Source organism: Panthera tigris, chromosome B4, assembly GCF_018350195.1.
Source record: "Panthera tigris isolate Pti1 chromosome B4, P.tigris_Pti1_mat1.1, whole genome shotgun sequence".
Lineage (NCBI taxonomy): Eukaryota > Metazoa > Chordata > Mammalia > Carnivora > Felidae > Panthera > Panthera tigris.
Genome location: NC_056666.1, coordinates 33945228 through 33970597, shown reverse-complemented (window position 1 = coordinate 33970597; position 25370 = coordinate 33945228). Strand labels below are relative to the sequence as shown.

Genomic DNA, 25370 nt, shown 5'->3' with positions numbered 1-25370 from the left:
GGAGAAGTGGATGACGACTGGAAGCATCTTCAGTCAACAGATAGGAATATGTACATGATAGGCATGGAAATCCTGAAGACAGGCATATGGCTGCCTCTACGGACCCAAGGAAACAACTATCAGCAATTGTGTGGGAAAAGGGAAGGCCACTTTCATCACTCTTTGGATTACTGGTGAGGATTCAGCTTATGGCCTTGTACTGGTGGAAGAACTAATCCAAAGCCTCTAATGTGGCCCACAAACATAATGGTCTCCACAGGCAGGATGAGGCCAGAGGTTGGGTTCCAGAGTCACACCACCCACATTCAATTCCTGGCTCCATTACTTACTGTGTGAACTTGTACAAAGTACTTGGCCTCTCTACCCTATGCCTCAGTCTCATCTGCTACATGGAGATGATAACAGTACCTGCCGTAGGGTTACTGGGAGAACTGATGGAGGTTAACACAACAAGAACTGAGAATGCCGCCTGGGACTAAGTGTTAGTTATTATGTAGAGACAAGGCATAGGGTAATTACTCAGTCTACAATGGCTGAATTCTTAGGCCCAGGGACACAGTGTGCGCCTTTAACAATCAGACACATTACTCAGGGGCCCCTTTTAAATAGGCCACTTAGTTGAGAAAATGTCTTTCCATAGATCCTGCCTTTAAAATTAGTATTTTATTTTATAGAAATATCCTACAAAGGTCAATTTCTATTCTATAAATATACTTTATTAATGTATGCTTATTATCCTCTTTAATCATGTCTGTGGTTAACTGCTCTATAACACATTTTCAAATGGTCTGCCTAGAGTGTGAGTGGGGCAGATGGGAAGGACAGGTGTTTGCTGGCATAAGCTGGATAAGTGAGAGGCAGGGCTCTCAAAACCAGAAGGAACCAAACTCATAATATAGTGAGGCCCTATAAAAAGCTTCCAAAAGCCCATCCTAATTATATCTCCTTGGGCAGCAAGACAAAAGTGGCTGCTTTAAATGAGGTTATATAAAAATGTGTTGTTCCCCAGGGCTTTTTGGACCTTGTATCTGTGACAAATATAGTTTAAGTCTTAGTCTGTGCTTGCATAGTTGTTCTCCTATGATGTGGAACTAGATTAAACCAGGGTTTGAATATATTAAGTGCTATCCTGAGGTCTAATTGGAAATTGTTCATCTGTAGCAATAAAGGTGCTTCTGCTACAAATGATCTTTCTGTTTTTTTATTGTGATTTCTGAAAAGAGGGAGTTCTGATTTGGTCTCTACCCTAGCCACCTACACAGGCAGGCAAGAAGACACAGACGAGGACCACGGAGCATGCAGAGAAGATCACCTGCTGGCTGCCAGGCGCCCGACAGGGAGGTGGAGAAGGGGGAGGAGAGAGTGTGATCACTTTTTTGGGGCAGGTCCGAGAACACTCCTTTTCCCGTCGCTTTTACACCAACAAACACAAACAGAGAGAACATTGGTGAAACAGGCGCCACGTTTTGGCTGGTTCTAGAAAGACTAAAGGTCATCTGCCAAAACCATCCCTCCCTTGCCTCTCCATCCTCAACAGCAATCACTGTATGGTTAGGGAGGATGGCTTGTCACAGTCGATCGTTGGCCTCTGGGTCACACTTGCGCTGTTTGGTAAGTGCAGACCACATGGGTAATCTCCGCAGCTGGCCTTGGGGTCAGCACTTGCAGTGTAACACTTTCTAAATGCCAGGGATCAAGGCATTATAGGGTATATTCTTTGTGAGTTTTATCAGAGAAGCTGAGGACAGAAGAAATGGGCTTGGATGTAAGTAGAGAGAAAGGGCACACAGGCCAAATAGCACGAGGGGAGCATGAAGACTGTCTCCTGATGGCTCAGTCACCTCTACACCCACCAGCAGCAAAGCAGCACTCTCCTTGAGGGCTCACCCAAGACAACACCCTGCCATGGCTTCCCTCTTCTCAGTCCCCTCACTCATGCTCAAAAGGTTCTGGAAAACTACCAAGGAAATACAAGAAAGTATAGGAAACAGAATATAAAACTTAAATATCTTTCACCAACTGAACACCACACATATCCATGGATTATTTCCCCATTTTGCCCCTCTCCATTGTACTCCCTTCCTATGAATCTATGATTTAGAGAACTCTTCGGTACTTAGGGAACAATTACTTATTTCTAGGCCAGAGGAATCCTCCATTTCCTCATGACCAGAATGACCATGTGGGGCAGCACACAGGTGAAGTATGGGAGGGAAAGAAGAGGTTGTGAGGCCAGGGGAAAGAGCCCCATCATCTATTCCAACTTCACATGATGACTTACTTCCAAACCAAGGCTGGTTGCCTGCAGGATGCATTTCTGAGATCAAAAGGTAGAAGGGTGGGGAAGGAAGGGCCAAAGTGTTTACACAGGAAGGTAAAAAAGAGAAGTCACTGGCAAGCAAAATTGTTATTCATTTTTCCTCTTCCATACCATGACCTAAGTGAAAACTGATCCTTGTGCCAACTCAGCCACCATGGCTGTGCTTGCCACACCCTCCTGCCTCAATCCAAACCTCTTCAAGAAAAACAAAAAGTGAGTCATGGTAAGGTATTGCCAGTCAGCTCCTCAATCCTAAAGGGAGAGAAACAGGGTTGCAGACAGGATGAGTCAGAAGCAGAGGGCCAGTGGAGCACACCACTGGAGTTCTTCTGTTCCCACATTTCTGGAGCATGTGGCACTGCCTGCCAAGGTTCTCTTTTAGGAGATAAATTTACAAGGCCAAGACTCATGATGCCACCCCTGATTAGTGCTGAGAAAAAATTACATGTAACTGTGAGTTACAGTTCTTTCACAGCCAAGTAAATTCACGTTCCCAACTCCATAGAACAATGATCTAACAGGATTTTCATTGTTCATGGTTTTTCACTTACCAAGATCTACCCAGATACCCTTTCCACTGTAATCTCTGGTACCCACTCCATAGAACCCAGGTTTGACTTCAATGACTCTATTCTGCTACCCAAAGAGCCCGGCAATATTCTGCTTCATTCACTGTAATCATATATTACCCAGATGACAACCTAGCTATATGTCTCCATGTAGCACCCCATACAAGGTTAGAGGTCACCAGATGTTTCACAAACAGGTCCACAAACACCAAGCTCTTGTCTTGATGCCCCTTTGGTACAGTTCCATCAGGTGATGAGCTGATGTACCAGTCTTCACCAGGACAGGGGCCTCAGCTGAGCGAGTCTCCTCGGGTCACACTTAATACCTCTGAGACCTCCCAGGAAGCCAACTCAAAGCTGCTCTGGGCACATGCCTTTTAAAGTCATCAGTTCATCCATCTACACATGTTACTACTGACTTCCCTTCTGTTTTGCTCCTTGCACCTCAGAGGACCTTTCTGGACATTGTCAGAATCTAGAGTTTGGGGGAACCTAGTTTAGAGTTCACTTTCCCCTTCAGCAGATCCTCAACTAAATATTACCTTTCAAATCATACAACCACGTAGACTTCAAGGCAAAGGGTAAGAAAATAAAATGGAATTTTTAATGGACTTTGTTTATTTGTTTTCCTAGGCATAGAGAAGGAAGCAGGCTGGGGTCTGTTGTGAGTCTGGACATTGCTCCCTAGCTTCCATTTCAGACTCATGGGCCCTGCCTTTAATGTGGCATATTATTAAAAAAGAGGTTAGAAAGGTAACTTTTGCCCTGAATATAATTCAAATAAAACCCACCTGCCACTCCCTAGCACCTCCCAGCAATACCTGGCACTCTGCAGCACAAGAGGAAATTGAGGGTTAGCTCACCTGACCTCTCAGAATCTTAGTCCTAAATGATACCAAACCATAAGACAGAGAATCCAGGCTGCACTCAGTAGAGCAGGAACTTGCTCAACTGTGACTTGGGAGAGAGAAAATACAGTAGAGGCCCCAATCTTTCTGATGGGCTTCCTATTATCAGCCAGGTGCAATTCCCCACCCCCTTCTTTCTGTCCTATCCTATACTGCTAATGAGCAGCTAGGAGATCCTGTACAAACTTCACTGAAAATTTTCAAAGAGTATTTTAAATGGAGACAAAACACCTAGAAAATGCCCACCATCATCTTTGTTGAGGGTCTGAAACAAATAAAAATCATAGTTTGAGACTATTTCTCAGCTAACATTTTCTTATTTAACATGAAAGGCTCCACTGCCCCAATTCTCAGCCTTGCTGAATTCAGGATTCTCCCTGCAGTGGTTACAAGGACACATGTAAGCAAAATGTCAACTTGGGACAAAGGTAATAATGGTAAAACTGTAGAAGCTAAGGTAGCTAAACTACTTCCCACATAGCTTTAGCAAGTTTCAACACCAAATTAACCACCTACCCTTTTAAGTGATTTCTCAAATCCCAACAAATTAAACAAATCATGCAATACAATCAGTATGGTCTGTTAAACTTCCCCCCACAGTTGCTACTCAAAGGAGTACAGAAGTTTCCTGTCCTTGAGAGCTAGGATTCTAAAGTGTAGGAGGCCTCAGCTGTGGCTGGTTCAGAGGGAGGAGTGGGGTTGGAAGGCCCAGGGAAGCAGCACCCATTCTGGTCCCTGGGCAGCAGCTTTACCTGTTTCCACTGGGGGGTGGGAGCAGGGCGACCCTGCTCAGGTAGGCAGCAGGACGGCTGGCTGACCCCACGCTCTTGTGTCGGCTGTGACACACAGGCCAAGTATGGGTGGGGGACAGGACATGGAGACAAAACAAAATAAAATACATTAAGGTAGGAGAAGACACAAAAAAGATACTCATGCATGGCTGACAGACACATATCTATGAGCTGGGAGTGGGGGGAGACACGGAATTAATTCTTAGAAAGTTACACTTATAACAAAAACAAGATACCCTACCCCCGCAAACCAAAAGCAAATGCAAAAGGAAAAAAAAGAGGCAATCCAAAGCTGGAATTTTCATTATCCTCTTCCTTAGCTCAAAGCTCTGAGCCTAAACTACTAACTCAGGTTTGGAAAACTAATCTTTCTACTCAAAATGAGGAAAACAACCTTCTCTTAAGGGCAAACTTCCTCTCATGGAGAGCATTCCAGCCTTCCCGAAATGGGGCCGATCCTGCAGTTGCCAGGCAACCTCAGATGTTTACCAATGAATATTATCATCTTCTCTATGAACCATGACACGCATGATTGGAGTGTGAAGATTAATAACCAAAGGCTAAATGTGAGAAAAAGTTAATTATGGCCAGACTCCAAGCAAAGTCAGTAGCCCCCTCAGCCCTGGTCAATTGGAACAATGGCTGATATATATGGAAAAGATGAAGAAAGAGAGTAAAAGAATAAAAAGAATGGGGTCCCTTTCCTCTGGATGTTCTCTCAGGTCATTAGGGAGTTTTACAAGAAATTTTTTGTGTAAATCTCAGAATCCCAGCACCTCCTCTTGTAAGACATCTTTGTAACTTTCAGACAAGCAAGAGGGAGACAAGACATAACAAAGACACCTCAAGTTAAATGCTCCTGTCTAGCACTCTCTGGTTTGACTTATGGGAATGAAAGTTAATTTCTACGATGACTCTTTAAAATGTTCATAACTCTTGAGGATAGCCTAGGAAAACCATCTGCAGCACACAAAAGAAGATCTACCACAAGAATGTTTATTACCTCTGTACTTTATCATGAAAGATGAGAAACAATGAAAACATCCAACACCAGAGAAGAGTTAAGAAAAGCATGGCACAACATGGGAATATGCCCAAAGTTATGTGAACAATGCAGAACAGGAAGTGTATATTAAGAATGACCTCAACTATGGAAACAAAAATGACTAGAAAGAAACAACAAAATGTTAACAGAATTAGAGGTGTCTTGATTACCTTTATTATAGTTTTCAGCATTTTCCTCAATAAACATCCACCTCTTTCATAATTCAAATATGTTTGCATGTATATGAACATAAAAACAAGTATAGATATATACAGAAATTTAAAACCCTTCTTTGGATTTTTTTGTCACAGACACCTCACACCTGAATGGTGAGGATAAAGCAGTCCTGAAAGCACACAAGGAGCTTATAAAATACTTTTTCTCTGCTGCAGTCAGACAAGGGGAAAACCAGACACCAGTCTTGAGTGCATGAACACTCGGCTGAGACACACCCATTTCACTTGACTGAGAAGATCCCTCCTTCCTATGTGGTCAGACCAAGTGTGGATGGGTGAGATGTAACATGGGGTTTACCTGTCTCCTCATGCCAGTGGACTGTGGAGGTGCATTCTCTTCAAATTTGGCCAGCAGCTGGGTTGCCATGTATTTCACTTTGTTCTGATTGCCAAGGGCCACATCCATCCTCCTGTCTGTCAGAGTGCTCACCAGTGTGGGCCTTCCTCCTCTGTAGCCCCGGGGTGCTTCCTCCTGATAAACACCAACACCCAAAACCTGGCCTCTGTTACATAAGCCCCCCCGCCACAAATGCCCTTCCCTCAAAGAAGAAGGGCGACCAGTGCCTGGAAAGGTGGCTGGTATTTTTGCTTTAGGTTAAGCTTAACAGCTTCCCTTAAGGTTCTAATCTCAAGATGCTGTCAGGAAGACTTTGGTGCATGGGGCAGTATAAAGAGGTACTTGGACTTTTGCTGGTATTGCTGTATCTCAGAAAAGTCACTGCCCTCTGCCAAATATGTAATTCTAAAGGGACAGGAAAGCACCAGGGCACACGTGTCTGCTCCCTTGGATGTTCTCCAAAACATTAAACAAAGGCAGAAGCCCAATGAAAAAGCATCTGCCCACAAAAATTCTCATAAAAAATGAGTATGAGGGGCGCCTGGGTGGCTCAGTCGGTTAAGTGTCTGACTTCAGCTCAGGTCATGATCTCGTGGTTTGTGAGTTCAAGCCCTGCGTCGGACTCTGTGCTGACAGCTCAGAGCCTGGAGCCTGTTTCGGATTCTGCATCTCCTCCTCTCTCTTCCCCTCCATGCTCATGCTCTGTCTCTCTCTGTCTCTCAATAATAAATAAACGTTAGAAAAATTAAAAAAAAAAAAAAAGAATACGAAAAGATCTAGCAATATCAATTTGGAAATTAAGGATTTAAGCCAAAAAGGGGAATTTGATCATTCTAGCAAATCCCAGATAATTCTTACCTCTTCCGATTGACTGGTCTTTCTCCTCTTTCCAGCACCATCCAAGTCCTTTTCCTTTTTATCCTATACCAAGAGAGGAGGGACACTGCGTTATCCTAGGCACTATAACTTGCCTTTAGGTTTGCAGTAGGTCAAAAACCTCTTCCATTTTACCTTGGGAGAACGTTTCCGAGAGATGGTCTGCCCAAGTTTGCTTAGGAAGGAGATGGGAGATTTGGTGCTAGCTATAAGGACTGCTTTCTCCTCAGCATTCAGGTCCAAGGCATCTGTGAACAGAAAGCAATGTTTGAGGACAGCCCTGGAGGGGGCTTCAAAGTACTGACCAGGAATACCTCCTTGCAGGTGGCTCAAAGAACCTCAGAAAATTCTAAAGGCTCATCTGCTCTGACAAAACCAAGGAGAACTCAGCAGGAAATTCCACAAAGGAAATGCACACTTAGGTGTGGATGTTGAGCTTTTTCTTTTCCATCCATGTAAACAGAACCAACTTTTTCTTTCAATCTACTTCAGTCAAAAAACCCTCCATTTTTGCTTTTCAAAAGTTGGAATCTGCCTATGATTGTTAGTTACAATTGATTGCTAAAGCCTCACCTTTGTGATAAAAATTTCAAGGTGGAGGGAGAAAGGGAGGTAGGGTATGTGGTTTAGGGTCAATGGTTTTGATTATGCATTTAGCTGCACATAAAGGCAGGGCTCTCCCTAAATAGGTATACTGATGCTACAGTGTGGATTTCTGCTGTAAGAACTGCATATTTTATCAGAAAAAGCCACGGACATCTCTATGAGTAAGTGGACTGGAAGACATTGGAGAACCACCAACTCTGTGGATTCTAATGTTTTATTAGTAATGCTAATAATTTTTTAAATAATTGAAACAAATAATATACTGCAGGTATTTGTTAAGTCCTTTTGTCTGCCAAACATTCTCCTTAGCATATCACAATTTTATGTTATACATACATAAAATCCAGTTTGCAAATGGGAAAACTGAGGCACAGGGAAATTTAGTAACTTGCCTAAGGTCAAACAGGTCAAAGAACTGGGAAATAAGCCCAGGTCGGGTACCATGGTGAACACTCTAAAGCATTACACTACACTTACTCCAAGGGACAATAAATGACAACAGGGACATTTTTTTATAGTACAGTACTCTGGTAGACTGAGGCAGCAGGCTAAGGGCCAAAGACTTTGGAAAGCACTAAAAGGTAGGAGAAGAGAAAGAAGCCATAGAAGCAACAGTTACAGAAGAAAGAGAATGAGGCAAACAAGTACAGGACCACAGAAGCCAACGAGCAGAGAGAACTTCAAGAAAAAGGGCATCACTCCATAGTTCTGAATAACGCAGAAAAGCCAAGTGCATGAGATGCAAAATGAGAAAAGAATACAGATTTGGTGATTTTTCATGACTGTGGAGAACAGTTTTGGCAGAGCAGTAAAAACAGAAGCCGGGTTGCAAAGTGTTATAAAGTTTAGGCCTTAGGAGGCTGAGGCCTTAAGTATAAACCACTTTTTTTCAAAAAGGCTGGTTCTGAAACGGTGTGAGAAAGTAGTAGAGTCAGGGAAAACATTTTGCATAGGAATGATTTTTGTGTATTTATAGGTTTAGAGAGAGAGATGTGGGAAAAGAAAGAATGGTTGAGAACACACTAGCAGAGAAGGAAAAATTAATGGAACAAAGTTCCAGGGACTTATCCAGAAAGCCAACTAGGAATAACAGAGTAAGTGCAGGTTTGCTTTTGGTGGTAACGATGAAGGACATGGTTGGAAGGAAAGACAGGAAAGCCAGGCAACAACAAAGAAGAAATGGAAGATCTCCATACCAGTGTCTGCCAGCCCTTACCACTGGAGGGGAGTGAGTCCTTGAACATCTCGTAGAACTGAGTCAGGTACATCACCATAGTCAGCTTGTCAGGCTCCCCCACTGAGGCCATTTCTTTGCCTGTCATAATGGGAGAGATGCCCAGTTCTTTCTCAGCAATATCAAAGGCCAGCTGGTTATTCTTCTCCACATTTTGCTCATCCAAAGAGTCAAAATCTCTAAGAAATGGGATAAGAAAAACATATCAAGAAGGCTTGCTTGTCTTCACACCAGAAAACACAGTATCAATGGAGTCATCACCATTTCTTAGTCTTTTAGCTAAAATCCAGGGTGCAATCTGAGGGCCAAACTATTGATCTCACCTTTTAGTCTCCTTTTTACTAAGAAAATGAAAATCATCCTCAAGAAGAAATGATTAAAAATCTACTTAGAAAGGAAAAAAGAGTGGAAAAGATGAAGAACTACTCTCATTTTTCCAGTAACATAAATTTCTTAAAGGGTAAGCTTAAGAAGAGGAACTATCTTTAACATGTAATCTCTTGTATGTTGCATGTCATCTGTACATATTAAACTAATGTTCAATAATGATAAAAATCCTATTTGGATCAGACTGCTTCTAACGGCCTAGGATTATCACTTGCTGTGTCATTAGGACCAGACAAGCTGTTGATGTACTAACTCAGCTCTGGTAAATCTTACTCAGCCTTCTACTCGAAGGGAAATTCCAAAACCTTCCTCAAAAGATTTTTCCATCGCTAAATTTCTTGAGTTTTCCCAAGATTTTAGATTAACCAACACTTCCCACTGGATTTCAAGCTTCTTGCCATTCAATCAAGTAAAGACTGATAGCATTCTTCTTTAAAAGGTGATTTCAGATCAACTGGGCAGGGCTTATTTTGTGTTAACCTACTACTGACTTCCATAGCAAGTTTTTCATTTTTCTAAATGCCTTCTCTCTATAGATTAAGCCTATTAAACCATAGAGGCCTCATCCTGAATGAAGTCATCATAGTCTAAACTGTGCCAAATTACCTACTCACTGCTTTGTGTTCTATTACAAGGAAATTCCCTAGACCTTCTGGAGGCAGGCTTTGGTTCTTTCTAACAAGAATGCATCCCCTCCCTCTACCATCCCCCTCCACCTCACCTGCTAGGTTCCCTTCAGTTACTTTTGCTTCCATTTCCTTTTCTTTGGTTCCTTCCCTTTGGAAGAGAACTGATTGACCTGAACCTTCTTCTAAAGCCTTCTGTATCATTCATCACAATCCTTCTCAAGCTAGTCTCTCTTCCTCTCCCGCCCTTTTTTGGTGGGGATGAAAAAGCCCTACTTTCACTTACCATTTACCAACCTCTGCATTAGCTAAGGGATAGGAACACTAGAGATCACTTAAGTTTATCCAAGCAAATCAGAAACCTCCATTCCTAAATCACACTACATAAGGCTATTTTTACTAGCTCTTGCCTCATTAATTTATAACCTATTATAAACAGAAACTATGTTTCTTATGTTTCCTTAAGCAATCATTAAAACAAAGCAAATGCACAAATTTGGGCCCTAATGATAAAAGGACAGGCAGCCAAAATAATTCAACATGCTCTGCTTCTGTTTTTGGATCTTCTTGTTTGGCTTCCATGGGGTAAATCTGAGTGCACCAGTCACTGCAATTGACTTGGGGTCATCCTATTGTACTGATTCTGCATTTAGGTGAGTGAAGAATGGCCAAAAGGGAAGATGTTACCGATATAAGTGGGTAAGGTGGCCTGAACTTTATGGACTGGACAGAGTATGTTTGTAAAAGGTGCAATTCTTAAGAAAGAGATAATACCAATGAACCATGATAAATCGGGTAAGTGTTCATTGTTTTCTGTTTTGTTAGTAGGGACATATTTGCCTTCGGCCAGCCAAATGTTCTAGTGAGGTTTTCCTTATGCCCAACAGCATTTGAGAGACAGCTGGCTGAAAAGAAGAGTTCAACCAGGGGCCAATGAACAGAATTTTCCTTTGTGTGATGTAAACAGGTCCAGGTGGGTGTTAAAACCAGTTTTTGACGTTCTGAGTGCTGTGATTTTAAAATCGCACCTGGATTCAGCTACATGATGCTTGACATACAGTTTTAAACATAACTAAATCAAAATTAATCACTGCTTTCTAGAGTAGCTTGCTACGTAACTCATTGTAGAAAAAAGTACAACATTTGGCTATTTGATAGCAAAATACTCTGAAGTGCTTAGGGAATACAAAATAAAACACAAAGTTTGTCACAACTTACATCAGATCAGGGCGGTATCTATGGATGATCGCACACAGAGCCAGTCCACTTTTCCAGGACATAGTGAGATCTGTCACATTTACCCCTGCATAGCCATCTGTCTGCCTTTGGCACCAACCCAGTAGTTTGCTTGAACGAGCTACAGACTCTAAAACAATAAAAAAAATATCAGAAGTGTGGTCACCTGGTAGCATTGATAGAGGATCCTCTTTGCAATACCCATACCTAATTTGAACAGTTACTAAAGGTTGGGACAAAAGAGCTGTCACGGTTTTTCAAAAGTCAGAAGCTATGTAACTGGTATCATGACAGTAGAATTTTAGGTAGATAAGAAACTACCAATTTACCCAGACTCTGAGGTCAATGCCAGTCACAACGGGGGTTATCTGGCCTTGCTCATGTAAAGCCCAGTATCACTGCCGCATTGTTTGATAGGGACTTAGATGGAACAGCGCCATCTACTGACCTGTCACCCTCCCTGGATAGTTGCGTGGCAGCTAGCTGAGGAAGCTCCTTCCCTTCAAAGCAATACTGGGGGGAGTAGAGCAGAAAAGATTCCATTCGCTCTGGCAACATGTTAATCAAAGGCAAACACAGCCCACTCTTACACTTTCCAGAGTACAGAGCGATTTGCCAAGTGAAGAAACTGTAGGATTACATTGGCAAGGCCAAGGACCCCAGACCGGAACAATCAATCCCTCAGGTCAGGCTTGGCATTGTATATTATAAATGATCACATCTTGAAAAGGTGAATACAAGAACACATATGCTTGGATGTTTTCCAGTTTATTGCTGTGCCTTATAAAAATCTGTAAACTGCATCAGAGAAGCTCTGATATGCAGCATTTAAAAGAAGCTGTAAACTCCTATTTGTGTCCAAGAATGTCTGCTCTCTTACTTTTAGCAGCTGGAAATAACTAACCTTCTACGAAGTCCTTTAGTGTTTGGGAACTTAACAAGGTAAAAACTGCAATATCATAAAAGTCCTATTTAAGTCTGAAATCCTATTTAAGTCTGAAAATGTATCCTAAAACTACACAGGGAACCACTGCTGGTGTTATTATTGTAAATCAGAAATTTACTTCCGAAATTAATTTTATTCAAATGTTTTCCAAGTCTGTATATCCATCAATCTAACATGTATTAGTCAACTTCAATACTCTAGGCCCTAAAATGACATTGACAAAGGTGTATTGTCTGCTTAGATGAAAATGTTTCCAACTGCCTGCTGGTTGTGATGTCCACCTTGATATCCCAATAGCATGTCAAACTTTCTCATCCTCCCACTTCCTTCTCCAAACTGATGGCAGCACCATTCACAATGCTCTCTTGACCCATAATGCAACCAAACTGCCAATGCCATTGATTCTGGCTCTCTCACATAATTAATAATGACAATGACAAAGTGGCTGCCATTTGTGACCACTTGCTGTATGCCAGATGTTGTAATAAATACTCTATACATGTCATAGAAGCCTCATGACTATAGTATGGAGTAGGTATTTGTTAGGCCCATTTCACAGACAAGGAAACCAAAGTTCACAGATGCAAAATAACCCATTCTTGCCCACACACTTCACAAATGGCAGAGCTTGAACTGGGACTCCATTGCACCCGGCCCCAAAGTCAGAGTTCTTCTAACTATGCTCCATGGCCTTGTCCATCCTCAACATCAATATCAGATTTAGGCCTTCACCACCATTAGCTTGACTACTGCAATGCAATTCTTTTCTTTCTTTCTTTTTTAATGTTTATTTATTTTTGAGAGAGAGAAAGAGAGTGTGAGAGTGGGAGGGGCAGAGAGAGGGGGAGACACAGAATCTGAAGTAGGCTCCAGGCTCCAAGCTGTCAGCACAGAGCCCAATGAGGGGCTTGAACTCACGGACTGCGAGATCATGACCTGAGCCGAAGTTGGACTCTTAACTGACTGAGCCACCCAGGCGCCCCCTGTATTTCTTTTTAAGTTTATTTTTATTTTTGAGAGAGAGAGAGACAGAGAGAGAGACAGAGAGAGAGACAGAGAGAGAGAGAGAGGGAGAATGCATGTGCATGAGTGAAGGAGGGTCAGAGAGAGAGGGAGAGAGAGAGAATCCCAAGCAGGCTCTGTACCATTAGTACGGAGCCCAACATGGGGTTCAAACCCATGCACTGTGAGATCATGACCTGAGCCGAAACCAAGAGTTAGACACTCAACCGAATGAGCCACCCAGGCACCCCTGCAATGTACTCCTAACTAGTTTCCCTGCCTCTGACATTTCCCTTCTCCATCCCATCTTACATGCAGCTGACCAGGCATACTCTGGTTGCTCTTCTTTTAAAAAAAATCCAGGGGCCCTTCAAGGCACACAAAATACAGAATGGCCTTTATCTCTGCAACCGTATCCTGACAATGTCATAATACTCAGCTAAAATACCACTGCTTCTTCATAAAGCCTCCCCCAGAAACCTTGGTTGGTGTATGTGTGTGCACTCACTCCTCTCTCTCTCATCAGCATTTGTATCTGGTTTCTCTTTATATCCTCCTAAAACCTTAGACCGAGGGTTCTCATCCTTGACATTACTGACATTTTTGGCTGGGCAATTCTTTGTTGTGGGGAGCTGACTTGCGCACTTAGGAGGTTGGGCAGCATCCTTGAATGACAATAGTACCCTCCCCTAGTCATGACAATCAAAAATGTCTTCAAAGGCTACCAAATGTTCCCTGAGGGGCAAAATCACCTCTGGTTGAGAACTATTGCCTTATACAGTACTGTGCACACTAACAGCTCAGTACTGACTTCTCTGAATAGGTTACTTACATTTCAAAGGTCATTACTTAGGGGGGTCTGGGTGGCTCAGTCAGTTAAGCATGTGACTCTGGCTCAGGTCATGGTCTTGCGGTCCTGTCTGTGAGTTTGAGCCCTGCAGTGGGCTCTCTGCTGAAAGCTCAGAGTCTGGAGCCTGCTTCAGATTCTGTGTCTCCCTCTCTCTCTGCCTCTCCCTCACTCACACTCGGTCTCTCTCTCTCTCTCTCTCTCTCTAAAAAATAAATAAACATTTTAAAAAAATGTTTTCAAAAGGTCATTACCAGAACTCACCATTACGAGTCAACTTTGGGGTAGTTCGGGAATTCACTAGGTTCTCCATTTCCAGATGAATATCTTTTGTTTCTCCAGTATCATATAAATGACGCACCTGGCAGAAAGTTAAAAAGTTGTAAAGAAGGAAAATCAAACACCAAGTAACAAGTTCCCACCAGAGAGCAAAAGACTGAGAGAGCAGGTTGGGCAAAGTTCCGATAAAAGTTACAACAATGACCTTTAAATCCTTTCTGGAATGTGGTGGGGTTTACAAATAAACAAACATATATTAACAGTAATAAGTTGTGCTCTGGGGTGCTTGAGCAGCGGTTAAGGTTAAGCATCTGACTCTTGATTTCACCTCAGGTCATGATCTCAAGGTTCATGGGTTCGAGCCCCACATTGGGATCCATGCTGACAGCGAGGAGCCTGCTTGGGATTCTCTCTCTCTGTCCCTTCCTCTCTTATGCTCACTCTTGCTCTCTCTCTCAAAATGAATAAACATTAAAAAAAGAAGTTGGGGCACCTGGGTGGCTTAGTTGGTTAAGTGTCTGATTCTTGGTTTCAGCTCAAGTCATGATCTCACGGTTTGTGAGTTCGAGCCCTGCATTGGGCTCTGTGCTAACAGTGTGGAGCCTGCTTGAGATCCTCTCTGCCCCTTCCTTGCTCATGGTCTCTCTCTCTGTCGCTCAAAAAAAAAAAAAAAAAAGAAAAAAAAGAAAAAAGAAAAAAAAGGTTCTAAAAATTAGCTATTCAGCCTTAGAGGGCCTTCTGATAGTCACTATTGGACCACTAATGTTGCCCATTGACAGCAGGTCTCATGGACCCCTTCTACAGAAGTCTACAGAAGGCTTGAAGCTATAAACTTCAGGCAGAAAGTAAATAAAAAATTACACAAGTACATAGGCAAATATGTTGAATGGGCTGCTTTCTAGAAATTGCTGGGGTCTATGGGATTACTGTGCTTTGTAAAATGTCATTCTCAATGCATTTATAAGGCTTTAGACATTCTGAGAAATAACTCAGCATCACAAAAAAATTGACCACCAGTATCTTTTACTTGCAGACAATGTTCTAACATTCAAAGTTCTTTCAACTGAATAATCTCATTTACCCTCACAATGATCCTGTGAATAGCAGGGGTTATTATCTCCATTTTACAGATGAAGAAACTGAGGTTCAGAGAAAATGACATGTCCAAGTCATAAGTGATTGGTGGCAATAACGCAAGTGGAAGTCACATTTCCTGAGCAGTGAACAAGTGCTCTACCCCCTACAACCTGCAATTTTAATTAGGAGGCACAGGATAAAGTCTTAGGTCCACCATTTTTGTCACATGTGATCTTCCGGCAAGTCATAAACACCTCTCTCCCTTTGCTGCTCAATCTGTTGATGGAAAGTAATATCTACCTTCAGTCATTCCAGAGAGACATATACGTGCATTATGAAAGAAGGGTGGGTATACGGTACTAATAGACACGTTTCAGTGTTTCAGAGGTCTGGTCAGTCCTGAAATGGGCTGAGAGGTAGATAACTGACTAGAAGGCTCTTACCTGGCTTGGACGGAGGAAGTTGATGTTAATATTGGGATATCTGGTGACAGGGTCTATGCTGTATTGGCTGAAGTTCTTACTCACATTCTCAGGGGTGGTCTGAGGCAGCAACCTATAAATACTTTCCCTGCAATAACATACAACAATATACTCAGAGCAGTGGCAAGCACCATATACCTCTCCCTCTCCTTTGATAACATTCCTATTTTTTGACACTGCCCCCCAAAAATCTGAAGGATATGACAAATCCTCATCCTTGACCATTATTTTCCTCCAAACCTACATTAGCCCCTGCTCCCATTCCCACCACGCCAGTGATTCCACAGACACTGAACTGGTTAAGGGCCGGTAGCAAAGGAAAATACACTGTGGTGGGCTGGGATAAAAAGCCTGATCCTAATTTAAAAGGCAACTAATTTACTGTTTTGTTTTGTTTTGTTTTGTTTTTTTCAAGGAGGACAATATTTAATTTTTAAGAAAATTACAGATGAAAAAAGAACTTGCTACCAAAATTGCCCAGAGTTTCTTAAGTAACAGACTTAAAATGCTGTCAACCACCAATTGCACCCAGGAAATCTTATTTCTCTAGTTCTTCTGGTCAAGGCATTTGTTCTTTATTAGCAATCAAATCCTAGGATTCTTAACCTCTTTTGTAATAATCTGCTTCAAAATATCTGACATTTGGGAGTTTGAGAAATGTTTACAAGCAGTTTGGGATTTTCTTTTGAATTCAAAGTCATTTTTTATTTCTTTTCTTATGTTAGTATGTCCCCTGCTACTGCACTGATTTCATTAGTTTAAGTCTTTCTACTTTGACAGAAGATTTAATGTACTATTTTTATGTATTTGTTCATGTGACTGTCATAAAGAATCAGCTACTGTCCTTTAATGGAATGCAAAGATTCAGATACTATTTGTCAGTAACAAATTTAATTTGAAAAGGAATAAAAGAAGACCACTTAGATTAAATAATTTTTACATACCTATGATTTTATAAATAAATATCTTGCCTTTCCTTTCTTTAGTAGGAAAACATCTTTAATTAAGAAAGGAAGAGAGAGAGAAGGAAGAAAATTTGTAGTCTGCCTGAGGAGCAAACCATTCATCACTCCCAGTTTTCTCGTGGAAGAGACACCTGGCTGCGTTCCATTACCTCTCAGCCAGGACTTCCAAGGGGCTTGTTCCTAGAGACCAACTTCGTACCATCCAGGCAGAGTCCATAGCAGCTAGGAAGCCCCGGGCTATTCCTGTTCCCATTGGCCAAAAAGGCTATGAAGGAGAAAGGAAATGAGGAATTAAATAAATTGTATTTTAAAAGAGGGAAACTAAATTGAGAAACGAAGAAAGTTTGCTGTTGACAGTACTTTTTGGCAACTATTCAGATACTGGGCTTTTCCACCTCATAAACTGGTAGAGGAGCAAATCACAAAAGCTGCAGAATTTCCATCCATACTTAGCATGTCTGGATGCCCTAGAGCCTGTAATCCTTCCCTACTTCCTGGTGTAACTCCTGTAGGGAGCTGACCTATGCTGCAGCATGTTGTAGACCCTCACTCTACAACCAGGGGTACTCACATTTGCTCTTAATTATTATTGTTTCCTTACTATTGCCTCTTCTATAAAGTGCTGCCATCCTTACTACTCACCTCTAGGAGGCTGTCCCCAACCAGAGCCACTAACAACTGGTGTCCATTCTGCTCCCGCACCAAGGCAGCATTCTCAGAGGCGTACATACAAGTGAAGTCGAACATGGCCACGTCAGGCTGCCCATAGTGATTGATGGCAAAATCCAGAGACGGCAGCTGCTGCTGAGTGGAGAAGTCTGCTGCCTCCCTGGCATAGTTCAGCAGAGCCTCTTGGTCCACGTTCTCCCGGGAAAGCAAGAGCTCTGTGTCGGCATAGTCCTGTCTCCAGAGAGAGAAGCAGCTTGAAAGAGAAGCCCAGCAAGATCTACACTAAACATGTCAGACATAAGCTAGTTTCACAGCTTTTCCTTTATTCTTAAAGTGATTTCATATCCCAAAATAAGTCTTCTACACAACTTAAAGAGAAAAGAGGCAGGCTGTTTCCTTCTTTTTTTTCTTTAAGGAGGCATCACACCCAGTGCAAAGCCCAACGTGGGGCTTGAACTCACGACCCTGAGATGGGATCAAGAGTTGGACTTTAACTGACTGAGCCACCCAGGCACCCCAGGGTTGGGAGGCTGTTTCTAAAAGTACAGACTTGGGGCACCTGGGTGGCTCGGTTGTTAAGTGTCTGACTTCAACTCAGCTCATGATCTCACAGTTCGTGACTTCCAGCCCCACGTTGGGCTCTGTGCTGACAGCTCAGGGCCTGGAGCCTGCTTCAGATTCTGTGTCTCCCTCTCTCTCTGCCCCTCCCCCACTCGCATTCTCTCTCTGTCTCTCTCTCAGAAATAAAAATTAAAACTTTTTTTAATTAAATAAAAGAGCACAGGCTTTGGCACCTAAAAACACAGTCCTAGCATTTCCATTTACTTGGAGCAAGTCATATTTCTTTGATTTTGCCCAATCCATCTCTTAGAGTTGTTTTGAATACCAAATAAAATAATTTATGTGACGGTACTTTCTAAACTGAAAAGATATTTTATAATTTATGTTATTATTGGCAATCATTATCTTCTGGGTAGCAAACAGCTTTTGGCAACTGGGACCATATACAATATTTAGCACTGCATAATTTATCAAATGCAAAGGGAGTACCCGAAAGCTCCAGTGCCAAAGATATAGTGTGGGAGCAACAGCAGTTCCAGGGGGCTGGCAAGAAATAAACTGAAGATGGAACAGAGGTTTTCAAAATAATACATAAGATTCTGAAAGGCTTCAGAGAAACCCACCAACAAAGAAAAACAACGATGAGAGGAAAACGGGCTTTCCACATAAAGAAGTGAAAAACTCCTTTTCTGTTTTGGGGATTCCTGGCTAACTGAGCCAAATCTTTACTCTTCTAACATGGGGCCTAAGGTTTGTTTCTAAATGTCCCTGATGGTGCTTTAGGCTAGCACTACAAGATGTTAAAAGTCAAAACACAAATACTCAAGTTGGTCCTTGAAACAGTGTTTGTTCAACATTGAGTAAGTGACCACAATGGGTTTAGTACTTAGCAGCACACATAGAAACATGGCCCCTGCCCTCTAAAAAAATAAATAAAAAGCAAGATTATTCCTACATATAGCCATACCTTGGAGAAACTGCAGGTTCCGTTCCAGACCACTGCAATAAAGTGAATATCGCAATAGCGAGTCAAATGAATATTTTTGGTTTCCCCGTACATAGAAGTTATGTTTACACTATGCTGTACTCCATTAAGTGTGGAATAGCATTTGTCTAAAAAAAAAACAGCCTACCTTAACTAAAAAATGATTTATGGCTGAAAAATGCTAACCATTATTAGAGGGTTTAGCAAGTTGTAATCACTGATCACAGATCATCATAACAAATGTAATAATGGAAATGTTTGAAATATTGTGAGAATTGCCAAAATACGACACAGAGACACGAAACAAGAAAATGCTGTTGGGAAAATGGCACCAACAGACTTAGTGCAGGATTGCCACAAACCTTTAATTTTGTAAAAAAAAAAAAAAAAAAAAAAAAGGGCAGTAACCGTGAAGCACAGCAAAACAAGGTATGCCTATAATTTCAACTGATAACCACAGTTCTGCCTAAGGTGGTAGATTTGTCTTAACTTAGTCCCAAGGCATACATACCACCAGGTTCATTGGCTACTTCTTATTGATAAAGCATCCAAACAAGTATACCTTGCTTATGTTTTTGGCAGAATGGGCTGTACAAACTGCTTTGCCCTATTTCTGCTTATATACATAAAGGAACACAAGGCAGAGAAACAGATACAAGGTCCATGAATGGAAAAGAGACTGTGCTGCAGGCACGTGCTCATTGGCATGCCCCCAACACTGCTCTCAGATAAGGCAACAGTGTAATTCAGTGACACGACTCATTATCATCCTGAAAAGACAAAAGGCACCCTGAAATTCAGCCATGAGTCTGTGGTAAGAACTGTACAGGTCTGAATCAGCACATCTGGTGCCTCTTCTATCCATTTCATCACATGGGGATAGTAATTCTGATTCAGACTGAAGACCAAATAGGACTTAAGAAACTCTCCTTAAAGAGCCACTACTCTGTGGTTCTCTGATTTCATTTTCTGCTCATCATCTTAGGGAATGTCCTACAATTATTCACTTAGAAAAAAGGCTGAGCCAGACCTCTCATCCATTGTTAGATCATGAAGAGGTCAAAATATACCCTGATCCAGTCAGTGTTCCCTAGACTTCTGATAGTTGTATCTGCAGGAAAACCAGAACCATTCTCAGGCTTCCAGGTCAAACTCCCTTCCCCCCTACCACCTTCTCCCAAAAGACGACCTATTAACCAACCAATAATCAGTCATACATGGAATTAACTATAACCACAAACCAAATCACCTAAAATTAAACTGAGTATCAGAGATAACTGAAATCTGACATTTGCTTTAGAACAATCCAATGGCAGGAGTGGGGAGTGGGGTGAGGTACTACTGAAATAATATTGGCCACATAATTGGTAGAGCTGGAAAATGGGCACATGGGGGTTCATTATACAATTCTCTCTAATTTTGTTTACATTTGAAAATTTCCATAACAAAAGTTTGGGTTTTTTTTTAAGTTAAACTAAAAAACATTAGAGGAGTTCATGTTCCCAGGAGATGAGATGGGTGCTCATTTTCATACCCTTGAAGGAAAAACTCATCAGACAATAAAATTCTTTCCCTTAGCGGTCACATTAACTAGTACGACATCAAAAGAAGTTTGAAAGAATACATTACTCACATGCAGTATCACCCCTTTGTCTAGCAAACTCTGCTTTTTGGCTGTCATAACAAAATAGTGTGTATCATCTTTGTAGTAGACAATATTCTCCAAGTCGATACCTGCAACCAGAAAACAAATGTGTCACCTAAGGGCTTGCTGAAACGAAGGTACATTAGGGCAGCCAGAAAGTTGTACACAGGCCCACAGAGACAAGAGCTGTAAAACTCCAGGTAGAGCACATGAAAATAAAGAGATGTCTGAGCCCAGATTTTCACTTCCTGCATGTTCAGTTCATGAGAAGAGGGGGAACTTTGTTTTATACCTGCACTATCCTATAATTCACTTGATACCCTAAGGTATCCTAAAAACCATGAATAGTAGGCAGAAATATATGGATTTGAAAAAAAAGGAAAGGCTAACTTCTAGTAAGAGGGTTTGGGTTGGTTCTCAGGTTAAACCTCTTAGATAGTCATCAAAGCAACTGGGAAAATCTCTTTGGCTTTTAATAGGACAACTAGATGCCTGGAAGCAGAGTATGAACTACTGACTTTTTAATTCAATTAATCTAAAACATTGATGTAATTAATGGAAAGAAATCATGTTCTAGAAGATGGAACTGAAATTTGCTGCATGTTTTTGTTGGATCAAAAATATCAAAGTTAATGTATTCAAAAGTTATCACACAACAATCTCATTCCTGTCTAGCACATGGTTTACTTCATGCCCAAACTGGACCACAAGACTGTATACTCAAGTGTGTAAAGTCAGGTTCTCAGTGAACCAGAGAACTATCAACCAATAGCTTACTGCATTGAGCACCATCACTCAGAGCCATAACATAGGGGAAGGGCTTGGAGAAAAGCGGGTAGAAGACAGAACCCTTAAAAACAAATAAATAAAAACTAAACCCAGAGCAGCCCTGTCACCATAAGGAAGACAAAGAACACTAGAGTAGGAGATAGTGATAAGGAAAGCATTATACTAACAACAAAGTATAGAAGTGAAGAAAGAGCAGAGGGGCAAACAAGCAATAATAGCAATGACCACCCACCCACTCTACCAAACCCTCTAAGAGAAGAATCACAAGCAGTTATTTAAATTTTTATCCTAATTGCTTTGGAGGCATCTATACCAACCTGTGGCTTCTCTCAGTTCCTGGAAAAACTTTTGGTTGAAAATAAAAGCCACACCACTGATCTCTTCCACTTTGGCTTCTGCTGTTGTATTTCGGTTAATAAAATTTGCTGTAATGGCAATTGCCAATTTGCCACGGAATTCTTTCCGGCGAAATCCTAGAAGGAAAGACATTTTCAGAGGTGGCCTTCAAACAGAAAGGGATGCTGATGAAGACATTAGGGAACATGAGGGATGGGAATCAATGGGAAAATTTTAGGGCAATTCTTCTCTATCTGAAAATAAGGTTTACCTGCCAAAAAATATAAGAGTTCAGGAAAGAAGTCAAAGTCTCCCCCATACTAACAAGCAACATGAAATCTAACTGACCAGAATATTACTTAGTGCAAAGATTTCCAAAGGAAAGGAAAGGAAAGGAAAGGAAAGGAAAGGAAAGGAAAGGAAAGGAAAGGAGAGAAAGGAAAATAAAAGAAAAGAAAAGAAAAGAAAAGAGAGAAAAGAAAAGCCACCAGCTTACTAAACTTAGATTTAATCCTGCAACCATTTAAAGTCAACCATTTAAAGTACAGCTTATCTCCTAGTGCCCTAACAAGTATGTCCTGTAAGAAGTAACCAAGTACCAGTTGGCTAGTGGAAGGCTGGGCTTGCTATTCAATTAGTATAAACAGCACACATATGCTGATTCTTAGGAGTATCGATTCTGATGACACAAACTCTCACTCACCCCAGGGTTGGGAAAGGGTTACCCTTCCCTCTGCTATGAAGCAGGCAAAGGGGTATTGACAAATACCTTCCAAGGTGTTCCTACGGCCATCCCCTCCGATGATCACTTCAAATTCATACTCTGATACAGGATGGGTTTTGGGGTGGACCAGTGCCCGCCAACCTATCCCTGTGGACCAAAGTCAAAAGGAAGGTCATCACCAAGACCATATTCATATACCTAAAACACCTTTTGGTACCAAAGGCAGACCGCACAAAACCCCAAACAGAAAACACTAGGTGTAAAAGCATGAGGTACAAACACCACAGAAAGAAAGAAGCCTTGAAGAAGGCTCACAAAGGAACATTCCCCATCATATGATTTGCAATAATGAATACAAGTGTTTGCAAGAAAGGCCTCCTCATTCAGGCAAAAGTTCCTCAAAAGATATAGTTTGTACAACTGGAGAAGGCTCTTTAACTAGTTCTGAAAATAACCCAGAGATTCTTGTAGTTTTCTTCCTTGATTTCATCTTTTCTCACCCATTCAATTCCCTTTTATCCCTTCTTCATTCCAATCCAACTCACGTTCATTTTCTTGGTCCTCAGGAGGCTGTACAAGGCCTTGGAATTCCACATTGACATGGATCTCAATGCCTAGGATCAAGGCTACTTTCAAAAGTATTAGCTGAAGCTGACGGATACCTGGGGGAACAAAAAGATCATACTAATGAGGGCACACTGAAGTGATTACTGCTCAGGTGCTCATCTGCCCACCTATACAGTTTACCCAGATTCTCAAAGTCTTTGTAGCTGGAGACATTTTCCAAACCATGCTTTACAGCTTCTTTCCTTCTTTTTAAAGGGAAAATAAATCCTCTGCAAGAGATGTTCTAGAGAGACATTCAAGGTCATTCCCACCTCTTGGGTTAGGTGTTCAAAACCACCAAAAGCTCTGAGACAACAGAGATTGCGGACAACAGGAGACTCTCTTTTCCATCTTCCCCTGATTCAGTCAGAGCCACAGTCATCTAACAGCATCTACAATCCTGACAGGACATTGTACCTACCATAAGAGGCAAAAGATGTGCACCCATACGTAGGCTCTCCAGTCTGATACAAAGGGGCTGCACTACTTGAGATTTCCACAGCATCTCCCTTTCATCTTATTATCTCACTCATCTTCACACACTCTTATAAAGTAAGAAGGGGAAACCTTAATCTCTTACCATTCCCCCTCCTACCACTGGTCTACAGGTGCAGAAACTAAGGCTCAAAATGACTGAAAGTCTTGCTCATTATTACACTGAGATTTGTTTATTTCATGTCCAATGAATGACTACCAAGTGGTAAGATAAAAATCTGTCCCTCATGTAGGACTCTCTCAGCTCCAAGGCAAATCCTACATAAGGCAGACAAATCCACTGAATCATATGACCCTTGGTCCTCTCTTAAGACCAAACTCACCTGCAGCTTCTGACTAAGCTGGTACATGCAAATCCTCATCTAAGCCATCTCGGTTATTTTCCCCTGCTTACCACAACCACCACCCTTCTGAGTCACACTCCTAAAGGCTCATTAAATCCCATTCTAACACATATTGAATATTTGCAGACAACCGGATTCCAAGATGCTTTACATATTATAGCCCAACAGATGGGCAGAGTACTTCCTCTGCCAGTGGAGTGTGGTAGCTGTTGGCCAATATTTGAAAAGTTGGCACAACTGCCTCAAACAGCCAAAGTTAAGCAGTTTAATGTTTTTTGCAGGACACATCTGGAGGAGCTCAGAACAAAAGTTCCTTGATAAGGCTTTCCTGGAATCATTAACGATGATCAATAAACAAGACTTGAACTTCATAATGTAGACATCATCTGTTCTGGATCACTTTTTAGATAGGCTGCTTACTCATGAAAACAAAATCACTGTCTGCATTAACTTGTATTTACTCTATAGGGAAAAGCATGGGCCCAAGCTGAGCTTGGAGATGACAAAAGTACAGCAAGAGCTATCCAGGTTGTAGACCTTATGAAAATCACCTAACCAAACGAATCTCATTACTGATTTGCCACTTGTGACAAAATTAGGAGGCTGCTTCCATAACTGTGGCTTTACAGAAATGTGTCCCCATAGCATTTTGTTCTTACATTACTAGAGTATCTATCATATCATATTAGACAGAGCCTCATGCTTTGTGCTTCTTCCCCTGGACTAAAAACCACCAAAGGGTCAAGGCTCAAATTGGTAGTATTTCCTAGCCTGGCCCCAATGCTGATCCCACCCACTGCAAGTGCTCAGTAAGAGTTCAAGACCTAACTTTAGAAATCCTTAAGCTAAACTCATTTCATAGGAGATAACCCTTGCAGTTAAGAGTCCTAGGTTACAGACCACTGCATCACAGGTATGTTGACTCCAAGCAGAGTGTATTTTCTATACATTAGATACTAATGATATCAGAACAAACTGGGCTGGATGAGTATGAATTCCTCAATCTGCCTCTTTTTATCGAACAAGTGGGTAGAGGTAGGGGTGAGATCTTATAGGGGAACTGGTTTTACTTACTGATATGGTCAATAGCTCCAGCACAGAACTTGCCATAGAACTTCTTGGCACCCAGACCTCGTAGATCATGTATGGTGAATGGCCAGAGATGCAAGACATTGTTGCGGGAGAAGGCATCTCGTTTCTCAATAACAACCACTTTAGCTCCCAATAAGGATAAGTCAATGGCTGTACGGAGACCACAGGGGCCAGCTCCAATGATGAGACACTGAAAAACACAGCTGCTTTCAGGGCAAAGGGAGCACCTCTTAGGAAAGTTCACATTTCTATAACAGTTTCATGGATCACATAACCATCATTCTCCAAAGCCCCCAAACAGGGCTATTTTCCCAAGAAATCTTGGGAGACCCAACTGGGTCACAGGAGACCACCT

At 41.7% G+C, this 25370-nt stretch overlaps 1 protein-coding gene across 3 annotated transcripts in view; it reads right to left on the bottom strand.

The window, feature by feature from the left end:
* Positions 1-25370, bottom strand: part of MICAL3 (microtubule associated monooxygenase, calponin and LIM domain containing 3) — a 205194-nt gene that overhangs the window by 91921 nt on the left and 87903 nt on the right. The window contains exons 4-19 of one of the 3 annotated variants that reach the window (XM_042991469.1): positions 24998-25205; positions 23024-23140; positions 22524-22625; positions 21736-21891; positions 20618-20718; positions 17412-17669; positions 16919-17034; positions 15766-15892; positions 14231-14327; positions 11154-11301; positions 8905-9101; positions 7218-7330; positions 7065-7127; positions 6168-6365; positions 4550-4633; positions 1313-1411 (exon numbers count right to left, since the gene is read on the bottom strand). In XM_042991469.1, coding sequence (XP_042847403.1) covers positions 1313-1411; positions 4550-4633; positions 6168-6365; positions 7065-7127; positions 7218-7330; positions 8905-9101; positions 11154-11301; positions 14231-14327; positions 15766-15892; positions 16919-17034; positions 17412-17669; positions 20618-20718; positions 21736-21891; positions 22524-22625; positions 23024-23140; positions 24998-25205 — 2184 coding nt within the window. Of the gene's footprint in view, positions 1-1312; positions 1412-4549; positions 4634-6167; positions 6366-7064; positions 7128-7217; positions 7331-8904; positions 9102-11153; positions 11302-14230; positions 14328-15765; positions 15893-16918; positions 17035-17411; positions 17670-20617; positions 20719-21735; positions 21892-22523; positions 22626-23023; positions 23141-24997; positions 25206-25370 lie in introns of those variants that run through there. The other 2 variants (XM_042991467.1, XM_042991468.1) reach the window with 2 other exon arrangements.